Genomic DNA, 14,930 nt, shown 5'->3' on the forward strand with positions numbered 1-14,930 from the left:
GGACTGTCATCCTCACTGGGGTCTACTCATTGCTGTCCCCTCAGGAGAGACTGCAAGCGCCATCTCTTAATAAAGACACTGAGCATAAGCTCAGCCCATGGCCTGACTACTGCAGGTCTCCACCACCATAAGATATAAGAATGGAGGGTAGGACCGGGAGTTTGGCCTAGTGGTAGAGTGCTTGCCTACCATGCATGAAGACCCGGGTTTGATTCCTTGGTACCACGTACATAGAACAAAAAAAGCCAGAAGTGACGCTGTGGCTCAAGTGGTAGAGCTCTAGCCTTGAGAAAGTCCAAGGACAGTGCTCAGGCCCTGAGCTCAAGCCCAGGACTGGCAAAAAAAAAAAAAAAAAATGGAGGGGAGGGCAAACATTTAGTCCAAAGCAGGGACTAAGCAGTCTTTCCTTCTTCAAACAACACTGGATGCTAAGGAAACTACTTCCATTCTTGGATGAAGCAGAATTTAAAAGCAGCTATGCCTACTTAAAATTCATTCTTGAACCAATATATATGACTAGACCCTCCATGAACATAGGGTTATATATTCCCTGTACATCATCTGTTCATCTGTCATGTGACAGCCCACCATCCAAGCAACTGAAAAGTGAGCCTACACAATTATCAACTCTGTATGTCTGCAATAGATACTCAATGTTCAGGGTTAGAAATGTGGCTTAGTAGTAGAGTGCATGAGGCCCTAGGTTAAATTCCTTGGTACTGCATCAACAAAAAAATACATAAAATAAAAAAAAGAAACAAACACACACACACACACACACACACACACACGCACACCTGTATAAATCACTCTAAACTACTAAAGAGAAAATCAAGGCAAAAGGAAACGACACCCTGTAAGATAAAGATGTTTTAGAACTTAGCCCTACTGCAGGATGACCCAAAACTTTTTGAAGATTTAGTCTACACGACTTAAAAGTTTATTCACTTGACTTGCTTTCCAAATGACACATTTCCTAATACAATGATAGATAGGTACAGGATAGAACTTCCTGAACAGAAGTCCTAGCTCAGCAAATAAGAGCAAAGGCTGACGAATGGCTTTGCATCAAACTAAAAGGCTTTTGCACAACAAAGCGGTCACTAGCCTCGCCAGACAGCTCACAGCGTGGAAGAAAAATCTTTGCCAGCCATTCATCTGACAAGGGCTTAATAACCAAAATATACAGGGAGGTTAAGAAAAATAACAGCTAAACTCCCAAAGACTCAATAACCTAATCACAGTCACTGGGCAAATGGACTGGACAATTTTCAAAAAAAAAAAAAAAAAAGGTACAAATGGCCAATAAATACATTAAGAAAATGTTCAACATCTCTGGACATTCAGGAAGTACAAACTGAAAAGACACTGCGATTTCTTCTCGCTCCAGTGCCAAGTGCCATCACTGAGAACACAAATGACAAATGCTGACCATGAAGCAGTGGAAGAGGTACTAGTGGAACAGCTGTGGAAATCAGTATGGAGGTTCCGTTAAAAAAAAAACAAACTAAAAAATAGAACTTGCATCCAAACCAGTGAAACCACTCTTGGGCATACGCACAAGAGAAGGTCAGTCAGGGTAAAACCGGGCAACTGCACCCTCAAGTTCACAGCCACACTACTCACAATAGCCAAGTTCTAGAAATGGCCCAGATGCCCTACGACAGATGAATGGATTAAGAAAATACAGCATGAAGACACAGTGGAATATAAGTCAGCCATAAATAAGAAACTGTCATTTGCAGGTAAATGGGTGGATGTGGCTGGTGTTCATGATGTTAACCACAAAATAAGGCCAAAGGTCATGTTTTCTCTCATAAATAGAAGTGAGAAATAAAAACAAGCATATACGTAGAAAGCTGTCTGTAACAATGAAACTGTTTGAGAGGATAAGAGAGAAGAGGAAGAAGCAAAGAGATTGAAAGAGAAGAATACTGAAATACATGTTATTTGTCTAACAAGATGATACAATGAAATCAGCGATACAAGGCAGAGAGAGGGGAAAAAGAAAAATAGTTGAGAATCAGCTGATTAACGTAACAGATGCATGTGAGAAATACTCTGGAACAAACACTTTGAATAAACACCCACAAAGTGAATGACACAAATGTAAAACAAACCTGGGGAGGGAGTAAGTCGAAGGAGGTGGGAAAGGGAACAGGGAGAGCGGAAGAGGGCCAAGATGGCCAAAGGACTTTACAGACCTGTAGGAAAACGGGGAGGGGGGAGGCAGGGGGGGAGAACCCTGTTGAAAGAGTTTAAGAAAGAGGAGAGGCAGGGGAGAGAGCTGAGTGTGAATCTGACCAATGCACATTGTAAGTAAGTCTCAGGTATGTTAAAACACCCCCCCCATACAACCATAGACTCTAATTAGTAATAATAATAATAATAATAATTTTAAGAAGAGTAGAAATTCTGCTTCTACAAATGAAGGTGAAGACTGAATGACCCTGTAAGGAAGCATCGATACGTCCCAGAGGGTCGCCACCTCTGGGAAACACCTTGTCGCCTTCCCTATCAATGCCAGGGACGCCCTGACCAAAGGGCTCCACTTACAGCCCACTAAACACACTCATTTTTATAGCTTTGCTCCCTTAAAATTTCTTTTTTTCACTGTCAGTCACCCAATCAGCCTATTTTCTAGGGACTAAGTAGGAATTGGCATTTGCAAAATTACATTTAATTGCAAGATCCTGTCCATACTTTTCAGGAATCAAATGAAAATGAATCGTTTTCTGTTTAAACACAGAACCCCCATAATTTACATGCTTTTAAAGCAAAGGAGTATCACTAAGAGATACACAGATGCAAAAAATTTTTCTAAGCCCACAACTTTTTAACTTCATCCTCTAAGTAAAACTAATGGTACCTCTAGCATATTATACTAAAAATACTATTGGCTTCTTTAGACAATGTGAAAATAGGGCTACAAAGTAACCAATCATTAAATGTAACATGTTGTCTTTTCACAATACATGTAAGAATAGAAACTGTAAATGCATTTGTAACATTCACTTTTTATCTTTAAAAATATCCTACTTTACCAGTTTTTTTGTGAAGGTTCAAGAAATACTACACAAATTCTCCAGTTAAATTCCAACAAAAATATACAATAATAAAGCTTTCTTATGCAGCAGCCACATATTATGTTTAACAGGCTTAAAATGAAATGAGTCAAAGATCAAGAGTAAGTTATCTGAGATGTCAAGTGCACAGAGTCAAAGGTACAATTTTATTAGGTCAGAGGTGACATAAATAAAATCTTACATGCCAAAGAAGAAGGGTCACAGACAAGGTGTATATAATATAAAGACATCAGAGATGACAAGTAATAACTTTAAGTAGAATTGCCATGTTTACTATAGATACCTTCCCTGATTAAAAACATGAAAAATATAAGTCTTTTTGTATCATATAACTCAAGAGGTTGTACTGCACCCTTGTTTTCAAGAAGGGGCTTTCACCAAGAATAACTACAGAACTTTAAGAAAATCTAATTCCTTTCTAGGGAGACAGTACACAAAGTAATACCAATCACATCTCAAACCAATCACTACTGAAAAATCAGATGTGGCTGCACAATATTTTCTCAAAGTAGCTAAATCTAATACATCCTTTTTACTTCTTACTGAAATACAAACATATTATGTTTAGCCTTCAGTTTGCATAACAGAACATTTTATTCTTCCAGTAACAGCGATAAAAGGCTGGTAACCTAGCTTACCTGGTGTTCATGCTAGTACTAAGCAACCACTGCAAACCCACAAGGAACCTAATTAATACATATCTTAGGACTAAAACAGTAATCCTCCTTATAAAGTAAATTCTGCTTTCCTGTGGTTTTTTAGTTTTTTGGGCTTGAACTCAGGGCCCATATGCTGTCCCTGAGTGCTTTCCAAGGATGGTGCTCTACCACTTTGAGCCACAGTGCCACTTCCAGTTTTCTGATGGTTCACTGGAGATAAGAGTCTTGTGCACTTTGCTGCTGGGGCTGGCTTTCAACTGTGATTCTCAGATCTCAGCCTCCTGAGTAGCTAACATTACAGGTGTGAGCTACCAGAGCCCGGCTTATAAATTCTGTTTATAAAAATGAAATTTTAAGCTTATTCAAAATGGAGTTTATAAACAGGTAACTTTAGTTCTAAACTGCAGGCTCAAGTAGAAAATAGGGGTAGTCACCAAAGATTTTTTTAAAATCATTTTTGTTATCTTTAAATAGCTGCACAAAGGTGCTTCAATTCAACATGGCAATTGGTGTGAACGACGCATCTCAATCCGTGTCTCCTTTCCCATCATTCTTTCGCACACCTCTCCCAGTCCCACCCTCCAAGTTTCTTAGTCTCGTTTTCACACATGTACATTGAGTATCATGACCTCACTCCCTTAGCCTTGTTTTAGCTTCTTGACAGTCATTTTGTGAACCTTTTTTTTGCTGCTCAAATAAGTTACACCTTGAAAATTCACCTCAGTATATAACACACATTAGTTTGTATTAAACGTGATAGCCCTGGTTGTGTCTTCATATATTTTTATTTTAAAACTTATTTCAACGTATGAGAAAAAACATGTCCTTTGTCTCTTAGCCTGACTTACTTCATTCAACATGTAAAGAAATGGATAGCCATTTCTTTACAAATGACATAATACCATTCTTCCTCGTGGATGAATTCTGTTGTGTATACACTCTATTTTCTTAATCTATTCATGGACTGTAGGGCATCTGGGCTGCTTTCCATACCTTGGCCGTGGTAAATAGTGCAGCCATGAGCATGGGTGTGCAGGTGTCTTTATTGTATTCTCACTTTGGGAATCAATGACCAAGAATGCTATCACTAGATCATTGAATAGTTCTATTGCTTTCCATATAACTGAACTTACATACATTACCACCAACAGTATAGTAGGGTTCCTTTTGCACAAAAGATTACAGTAGATATTCTTTACCACTCTCAGATAAAATACCTATGCAATTTGAGTAAAAGGCAAAAAATTATTTGAAGTCAACTAAACAGGTAATTAGTTCAGAGAGAATAGAAGTGTCTCATACTGATAAGCAAAAGGTTAGAAGCACAGTTCAATTCTAATGATACCTTCCAGCTACATGCATAACCTTTCACTGGAATTCATCTCAGCTCAACAGGTATTTCCTAAGATGGATATTTAACTGTCCATCATACATGACATCCAATACATACCCACTACAGTTTTCATTCCAGCAACAGCTTATATAGACTAATCTTCCAAGCCCCATTGTTGAAACGAAAACTCAAATCAGTTACATAAAGTCATTAAGGAACAGTTAACACAGCTAAGGCTTGAAAAACCTAGGACCCTAAAAGTGGAGGCGCACTCAAACTGATCTCCACTACACTCATCCTGCAGTGTTATGCTGAGTTTTGGCTTGGAAGAGCCATGCAAACTACAAGTGGCCCAGAACACGGAATTTGTACTCTAGAGCCACCAAAGTTAAAACTTACAGGGATGGGGCCGGGAGTTTGGCCTAGTGGTAGTGTGCTTGCCTAGCATGCATGAAGACCCGGGTTCGATTCCTTGGTACCACATAGATAGAAAAAGCCGAAAATGGTGCTGAGGCTCAAGTGGTAGAGCTCTAGCCTTGAAAAAGTTCAAGGACAGTGCTCAGGCCCTGAGCTCAAGCCCAGAACTGGCAAAAAATAATAATAATAATAATAATTAATTAAAAAAGAACTTACAGGGAAACCCTCAAAGGAAGAAATCACAGAGATGTGATCCCAGCGTGCAATTTCTCAGGCGAATTATCAAATCCAGAAATCAATGAGAAACCAGCAATACCATTCCTCCTTGCCCAGATAAAATTTACTAAAAAGCCAACCTCAGAATTACTCACATCCTGACAGTATTCAGCACAAAGTAAAGCTTCAGCTTCCTGAATCTTACCAGATCACCTATGCAAAGCCAAATTCTCTAATACACATTTTCAGGCTAATCTTCTTACTGAGAGGCTCCACCATTCCCCAAAGTGTGTGTTCCTTTATGTTAACAACTCAGTAGACCCAATTTTATTCAATTATAGAGGTGTTCCTTGATGGTCTTTGGCTGCAGAATACTGACAAAAATGTAGGAACATAACTATGGCTTCACATAAACAGTAAGCATCTATCTCCAGACTTAAGGATGAGTGGAAAAAGCTAGACACAGCAGAGCTCATATGCCTTTCATATCCAACTCAAGAACTGCCCTCCAAGAAGTGACCTGGCAGGGGGTGAGAATTTGTTTTTTGCCAGTTCCAGGGCTTAAACTAGGGGCTTGGGCACTGTACTTGGGCTTTCTCAAGGCTACAGCTCTACTACTGGAGCCATAACACCATTTGTAGCTTTTTCTATATATGTAGTACTGAGGAATCAAACCCGGGTCTTCATGCAAACTAGGCAAGCACTCTACCACTAGGCCAAACTCCTAGCCCCCCAAATAAAATTTTAAGTGATTTAAATTAAAATTACACATTTACATGAAATATATCAGTTTTCCAAAAAATCTGATATTCCACATCAACTCTTATCTTACGTTGTTAAAATCATATGTAAATGCCGGGTGCCTGTGGCTCATGCCTGTTCCCTTGTTATTCAGGAGACTGAGATCTGAGGTCCACAGTTCAAAGCCAGTCCAGGCAAGGAAGTTCAAGAGCCTCTTCTCTCCAATCAAGCACAAAAACCAGAAGTGGCTCTGTGGCTCAAGAGGTACAGAGCCAGCCTCAAGCCAAAGAAAGCTACAGGGCAGCACCCCAGTCCTAGTACTAGCACACAGACAAAATAGTATGTAAATGATGATGTGAAAGTTTGGTTTCTATAATTATTTGTGTGTACACTGAAATCGTGACACATTTATACACTACGCTGAAGCAGTTATAAGACACTACATCTGCTTTAAATACTAAAATAAATGCAAACAAAGGCTCCTGTCACAGAGCTCGTGCTACTGCAAGTGAGGGGAGTCAGGCTTACCACTTCCTCATCGGACAGCTCTCGTCCCTGGATGCTGCTGTTCTCTCTCACCGCCTGCTGATGCTTCTTCCCTTTAATGTGGCTGAAGAGATACACTTCAGAAGAGATCTACACGTGTGAACACAGGGCAGTGAGTCAATACCAACCACAGCTGCTCTTTAACAGTCACCATTCAAGCCTGCACTCACACTCTCCGCAAGTTAAGATCACTCTGGCTTGTCTGGTGCTGGTGGCTCACGCCTGTCATCCCAGCCACCCACGACACAGTACGAGGAGGCAGAGAGCGGGAGGATGGCAGCCCTAGGTAAGACTGGGCAACTCAACTAAGATGAGCCCCTCTCAACAGCACATGGAGCAGGGCATTGCATGCCTACAGCTCCAGCTAGCCAGGAGGAGTAGGTTAGAGGATCACAGCCGGACCAGGCAAAGCCAGGAGATCCTACCTGAAAAGCAGCTAGCGCAAGAAAGGCTTAGGGCTATGGCTGAAGTGGGAGAGACAACCTGCCAATCATCAAGAAGCCCTGAGTTCAAACTTCAGTAATGCCAAGAAAAAAGGAGGAGGATGGTCTGGGTCAACATCATAGCTGGCCAAACAAGGAGCCACTTCCTCCAGTCCTTCAGGTTTCAAGGTTTAACACTCACACTGAAAATGCTAATTCTGGCTGTAGCTCAGCAGATTAGCACCCATTTTAGTAACTACAAGCTTAAGGCATTTGCACGGCCAGTCCTGGACTACCATGCACCTCAGTACTGCTAATTTTTTTTTAATGTTTTGGCCAGTCCAGGGACTTGAACTCAGGGACCGAGCACCATTCTAGGGTTTTCTCAAGGCTAGAGCTCTACCACTTGAGCCACAGCACCACTTCTGGCTTTTTTCTATGTATGTGGTAAGAAGGAATCGAACCCAGGGCTTTCTGCATACTAGGCACTCTACCACTAGGCCAAACTCCTGGCCCTCAGTACTGCTACTCTTGAAGTACTGTGCACAGCTACTCTTACAGTATACTGCTGATTCTACAGTACCATGCACGGCAGTACTGCTTCCCCTAGAGTACTAGATAACTGTTACTCCTGTATACTTGGTTCCATAGGACTGCTAATGTGTCGTGCTGTGTACTGCTTCTCCTATTGTGCTATATACTACAGTATTGGAATTCCTGTAGTACTGCCAATGGCAGTACTGCAACTCAGTACCTTGAGTCCCCACACTGCCAGGACACCCACCAGCACGTTGCAGAGGGAGCACTGCTTCTTCCTCTCATACGGGGTCAGCTTGGGGGCGTAGTCAGTGCTTGCATGGCGCCCGCTGCTCAGCTCGGCCGCTTTCTCCTTCCTCTGCTCTATCTGCTCCATATGTCTCCGGATGCTTTCGTCATGCTGCCGGGGAGTGGGTGGAAATTACTCGAGGAACATGGGGTGAGCTCGGCCTGCTGCAGACTCTCGGATGGGAGGAGAGAACCTGTACTTTCCTATTCTCCCACAGTGTGTGCCATGCGACACTAACAGGTGGCTTCTGTGGGCAGAGCCACAGGCATACAAATGTGGGGACCAGCTAAAGCTGAACTGGTTATTTCTGTGCTGGTACTGGGGCTTGAACTCGGCCTGGGCGCTGTCCCTTAGCTATTTCATTCTTGAATGAAATGTTGGTGCTCCACCACTCGAGCCACTGCTCTACTTCTGGCTTTTTGGTGGTTCATTATAGACAGGAGTCCCCTAGACTTGGCTGCCTCACCCTGCTTCTCAGATCTCAGCCACCTGAGTAAGTAGGATGACAATCTGGGCTGACAGGTTTTAAGCAGAACTGTCCAGAGCTTCTAGTTAGTCACTCTGCTCTATGGTGAGACAGGCACGAGGCATTTTATGGAAGTTTAACCGGCCACTCATTTTTTTCTTTTTGGCCAGTCCTGGAGCTTGAACTCAGGGCCTAGGCAACTATCCCGGAGCTTCCTCAAGGCTAGCACTCTACCACTTGAGCCAAAGCACCACTTCTGGCTTTTTCTGTGTATGTGGCACCAAGGAATCAAACCCAGGGCTTCATGCATGCTAGGCAAGCACTCTACCACTAGGCCATGTTCCCAGCCTGGAGGCTCAGAACTGGGACCCAGGCTGCAACGCCATCGCACCTTGTGCTGGATCTTCTTCTGCAGCTCTTCCATCGCCTCCTGCTGAGCCGCGGTGAGGGCCGCTAGCCGCTCCTCTCGATCCCTGTGAGAAGAGCAAACTCGTAAACCACCACAAAGAGTAACAGCTCTCGGGAGCTGTAAAGGCCACCAAGGGCCAGCTACGGAGGTCAAGCCTGTTATCCCAGGCAGTTGGAAGGTGAAGAGAAAATGTTAAGGAGCCCTCCGTCAACATGTAAGCCAGGCATGGTGAAACATGACTGGGGTCACAGTGCTCAGCCTGAAGCAAGCCCAAGGCAAAAACACAAGACCCAGGCTGGGAGTGTGGCCTAGTGGTCCAGTACACAGAAAAAGCCAGAAGTGGCACCGTGGTTCAAGTGATGGAGCCTTAACCTTGAGAAGACTCAAGGACAGTGCCCAGGCCCTGAGTTCAAGCCCCAGGATTGGCAACACACACACACACACACACACACACACACACACACACACACACACACACACACACCTGGTTATGGATTTGAATAGGCTATTATTTTTTAATTATATATTTTTTGTCTTTTCTTTCGGTACTGTGGATTGAAGTCCGGATGCTGCATTTGCTAGGCAAGCACTTTGCCACTGAGCTACATCCCAGCCCTAATGGGCTATTATTTAAATATCCTTTTCATCTCAGGAATATTGCTTGCTAAGTATTTGGGAAGTAACAGAAGGTGGTGGCTTCTCTGATGATTTCAGTGCTAGGGCATCAGCACTTACTACCCACAAACAGGAATTTCTGCACCCAAGCAATGCCTTAGGTCTAAGTTCTGGGTCGGTCATTTGAATGCAGCATGTTGCAGATTTATCTTTGCTACAGTGAATACCCCTCTTAAATGCACAAAAAGAAGGCATAAACTCACAAAGAACAGGAGAAGAAATGAGCAAATCATGGGACATTACTATTTCAGAAGCTAAAGGTGAATGGATATGAGGAGGCAGAAAACTCAGCTTTCTGGAAGAAACCACCAAGCCAGGTAATTCCATGCACAGATTCCATCAAAGCACAGGAACTGGAAAGACTCCTGGGGAAGGAAGAGATGCAGGCCAGAGAAGAAGCCACAGATGGCTTTTGTGGCTCTTCAGTGTGATCTGATTGTGCCAAGTACAGTTGCTTCTCGGGATGGAGATGATGGAGACGAAGGAAACAAGGACAAAGACAGCAGGACATATGTACCTGGCTCGTTCCCGGGCTGCATCCTCTCGGGCTTTCTCCTTCTCCTGGCGCTGCTGCTCGATCCGGGCTTCCTGTTCCTTCCTCTTCATCAACAGCTCTTCTACACGAGCCTGCCGTTCTGCCTCCAGAGCTCTCTTGCGCTCCTAATGTGCAAGATACATTTCAGGAGATTAGAACCATGTGCAAATAAGCCTGACTGAAGGTGATGGGATGTACAAACCCTAGCCAGTCAGGGACATGAGAACTTCAGAAGTTCAACAGAAATAATCGGCTCTTCAGAGGTCATTAACCAGTGTTGCATTAGCATTATGATCAGGGTAGAGGATACTTCATTAAAATAGGGGAAACTGTGTTCTGTGCAAACTTCCACCCATAGCAGAACTTGCTAGCCAAGAATGACACATTGCTTTCAGCTTTTCCCCATGTTGCTGATGCCTCCTTCTCACTACTCATGGAGCAGATGACAGGTAATGGTCGCCCGCTTACACAGCCTCCCTCTGCCTTGACAGCCTCTGGTGGTTATGAGATCCTATGCGAAGGGTATTTAGACATGGGAAGGGCTTAGTAAAAGGACAGCAGGAAAAAAGGGAGGTGGGGGATGCCTTTATAGAATAACCCTCCAAAATCTTCACTGTTCTTCCCTTTCTCCTCATGCCTCCCAGAAAACACAAAGAACTCAAAAACTAAACAGAAACAGAACCAATAACTTAATAGCTGATCAAGTGAACAGGACAGTTCTCTTAAGGAAGAAATACCATAGACATACACAAAGAAATGTTCAACATGCTTAGCCATAAAGGAAATGCACATCAAAACCACACTAAGAGTCTACCTCACCAATCAGAATGACAGCCATAAAGAAAACACACAACAAGCCAGGCGTGGTAGCTCACACCTGTAATCCTAGCTACTCAGATCTGGACTCTTCACTCCAATTAACCACTAGAAAACAAGAAATGGGGCTGTGGCTCAAGGGGTAGGGCAGTATCCTTGAGCTGAAGAGCTCAGGGACAATGCCCAGGCCCAGAGTTCAAGGTCCACACCCAACAGAAAGAGAGAGAGAGAAAGAAAGAAAGAAAGAAAGAGAGAGAGAGAGAGAGAGAGAGAGAGAGAGAGAGAGAGAGAGAGGGAGGGAGGGAGGGAGGGAGGGAGGGAGGGAGGGAGGGAGGGAGGGAGAGAAAGAGAGAAAGAAGGAAAGAAGGAAAGAAAGAGAGAGAGAGAGAGAGAGAGAGAGAGAGAGGGAAGGAAGAAAACACACAGCAACAAATGCTGATAGAAGACCTGAGGCCAATGGAAGCTTGAAAATCACTCTGGAGGGCCCTGAATAGATGAAAGATACCTCTTCCTTATAATTCCACCATACTGCACTCGGTGTATAAGTAAAGGAGGGTAAATCAATACACTAGAAGACACCTGCTCACCCAGCTTTACTGCAACATTGCTCATAACAGGCAAATGATGGAATCAGCTAAGGTACTCCATCAGTGAATGGATAAAGAGACGTGATATATTTCCAACGGTGCTATATGAACCCACGTGTCCTTGAGAACAAGGGCTAGGGAACACTCCTTCAGCCTAGCAGGTGACAGGTGTTCAGTAGGTGTCTGCTGAAAATAAGCCTACCTGCACGGCTTCGTCTCGCGCTTGCTTTTCCTCTTGTCTTCTCTGACGCTCTTCCTGTAACTCATTAAGCCTTTGCTCATATTCCTTCAATTTCGATAAGACATCGTGGCGTTTATTCTGGGCTTCAAGGGTATTTATGAAGGCAATTTCATTTACCTTCAATAAAAAGCAATGAAAGCAGAGACAGAATCAAGTTAATTCTAGTACAGATCACCAAGTTAATAAATTTAATAAGAATCTTTATGTAAACCAGTAGTAAGGCACAGTAAAAATAAGGAATAAGCTAGGCACCAGCTACTCAGGAGGTTGAGATCTGAGGATCACGGTTCAAAGCCAGCCCAGGCACTAAAAAGTCTGTGAGACTCTTATCTCCAATTAATTACCAGAAAACCGGCACTGTGGCTCAAGGAGTAGGGCAGTAGCCTTGAGCTGAAGAGCTCAGGAACAACACCCAGGCCCAGAGTTCAAGTCCCATGACTGACAAATAATAATAATAATAATAATAATAATAATAATAATAATAAAAACAATAATGGCTGTGAATGTGGCTTAGTGGTAGAATGCTTGTCTAGTATGCATGAAGCCCTGGGTTGGATTCTTCAATACCACATAAGTAGAAAGAGCCAAAAGTGGTGCTGTGGCTCAGCTGGTAGAGCTCTAGCCTTGGGCATAGAGAAGCTCAGGGACAGAGCCCAGGCCCCAAGTTCAAGGCCCAAGATTGACCCCCCCCCAAATAAAATGATAATCCTCCTTTTAGGATTTTAGACATGTGGGAAAACACCCCAATTATTATTTGTTGAGATGTGGGGGGTCTCAATAATCTTACCAGGCTCAAACTATAATAACTATACTGGCTGGAGCTGGAGAGCTCTACTCCTTATACTGGCTCTCAGCTGTCAAATTCTGTGAGACAGGACTTCATGATCTCACTTGGCTTTTTTTTTTTTTTTGCTAAAGGCTGTCACTCTATCACTTGAGCCACTGGCTCTCCTTCTGGCATTTTGTTAGTTCATTGAAGATAACAGTCTCACACACTTTCCTGCTTGAGCTGGCTTTGAACCTCGATTCTCAGATCTGGGATGTAGGATAAGCCACTAGTGAAAAGGTAATCCTATTACATGTGGAAAATAGAAAGAAATTAGAAAAGAGGGAGGTAAGAAACAGCAGTGAGGAGAATCTCATTGAAGTACATTAATTACATGTATGAAAATGTCACTAGATGCCACAATTTTATACAATGAATATACACTAGCAAAAATGTTAGGGGTCAGGAGTTTGGCCTAGTGGTAGAGTGCTTACCCAGTATGCCTGAAAACCCAGGTTCGATTCCTTGGTACCACATACATGGAAAAAGCTAGAAGTGGTGCCGTGGCTCAAGTAGTAGAGGGCTAGCCTTGAGAAAGCCCAAGGACAGTGCTCAAGTACTGAGTTTAAGCCCTAGGACTGGCAAAAAAAAAAAATGCTAAATATAAACTAAGACTGCATATCTACTGGTAGGAATTTACAAAAGAAAAATGAAAGCACACACCTGCACAAAAACTTGTGAATGTGTGCAAATCAAAACTCAACTAAGTTAGGGTATTTCCATGAAATACGATTTTATGCGTTTCCATATAATGGTATTCTTGTGTGCGTGTGTGCGTGTGTGTGTGTGTGTGTGTGTGTGCGTGTGTGTGTATGCTTGAATTCTGGATGCTGTCCCTGAGGTTTTTCTTTACTTCCAAACTAGTGCTTTTCCTCTTGAACTACCAGTTTTTGGGAGACTGAAAATAGAAGTCTCATAGACTTTCCTGCCTGAGCTGGCTTTGAACTGAGATCCTCAGATCTTAGCCTAAGTAAACAGAATGACAGGTGTGAGTCACCAGTGCCCTGCATGGTATCCTTTTCTGTGGAAAGAAAGAAATTACTGACCTACACAGTAACATGGGTGGAATTCAAATAATTCCGCTGAGTGAAAGAAGCCAGAAGAAAAGAGTACTGTGTATGATCTCCTTCACGAGAGTTTTAGAAAATGCAAACATCTAAGGTGACAGAAAGCAGATCAGTACTGACATAGCAAAAGATTTGGGGGAAAAAAAAAGTGAATTACAAAGAAGAATTATTATGTCCCTTGTACAACTGAAAACTCATCCAAATGAACATTTGACAGATACAATGCTTATTCTCTGTCCAGTAAACCTCAGTAGAGCTGAGAAAATAAATGGCTCCTTAGATTATTGGAAGGATAAAGTCAGATATTGTACCTAATAAATTTTAAATGAGTCAGTAAAATACACAGCTATTCTGCTATAGAACCAACCCTTGATAAGCATTACCACCTATTAAAGCGATAAAATGCTACCAAAAGTCTGTAGCAATTAACAACATGGTCAAGTGCTTATAACAGACCTTAGCTTCTTCCTCTTGTGCTTTTTTCACAATCGCTTGTAACTGCACCTCCCGTTTGAATTCAGCATGAAGTAATTTCTCTTCCATCATCCGGCGTCGCTGATCAAGGAGCTCTTCCTTCCACTTCCGGACATCCTTCTCCTGCAGATGACAAATGACCCCTATCGCTCACTTCAAAGCACAAGTGCACACAGGTGAGAAACTGTGTGTTCATTAGCTCTATAATAAAATCCACATTCAAGAAAAATAAGCACTCTCCATATACTTTAACACCCTGTCACAAGGAGAAGTAAGACTTGTTCTGTCCAGGGGCTAGTGGCTCATGACTGTTATCCAAGCTACTCAAGAAGCTGAGATTTGAGAATCAAGGTTCAAAATCCAGCTCAGGCGACAAAATACATGAAACTTCTCTATAATTACCAAAAAGCCAGAAGAGGAGCTGTGGCACAAGTGGTAGAGTACCAGCCTAGGGTGAAAAAGCTAAGGGACAGTGCCCAAGTCCTGAGTTCAAGCCCGAGTGACATCACCAAAAGAACAAAACAACAGAAAGATTTGTTTTGTGCTCTAGGAAATAAGAGGAGAAATCACATTAAACCAGAGAAACTC

General features: G+C 42.7%; 1 protein-coding gene across 1 annotated transcript in view; it reads right to left on the reverse strand.

Moving 5' to 3' along the window:
• Positions 1–14,930, reverse strand: part of Scaper (S-phase cyclin A associated protein in the ER) — a 172,201-nt gene that overhangs the window by 121,152 nt on the left and 36,119 nt on the right. Inside the window, exons 15-20 of the mRNA XM_090321658.1 lie at positions 14,325–14,465; positions 11,937–12,092; positions 10,314–10,456; positions 9,104–9,185; positions 8,205–8,357; positions 6,981–7,088 (exon numbers count right to left, since the gene is read on the reverse strand). Of these exons, the coding sequence (XP_090177784.1) occupies positions 6,981–7,088; positions 8,205–8,357; positions 9,104–9,185; positions 10,314–10,456; positions 11,937–12,092; positions 14,325–14,465 (783 nt within the window). The remainder of the gene's footprint in view (positions 1–6,980; positions 7,089–8,204; positions 8,358–9,103; positions 9,186–10,313; positions 10,457–11,936; positions 12,093–14,324; positions 14,466–14,930) is intronic.

The sequence above is a fragment of the Megascapheus bottae genome, chromosome 30 (assembly GCF_031878675.1).
Source record: "Megascapheus bottae isolate mThoBot1 chromosome 30, mThoBot2.hap1, whole genome shotgun sequence".
In the NCBI taxonomy this organism is placed as follows: domain Eukaryota; kingdom Metazoa; phylum Chordata; class Mammalia; order Rodentia; family Geomyidae; genus Megascapheus; species Megascapheus bottae.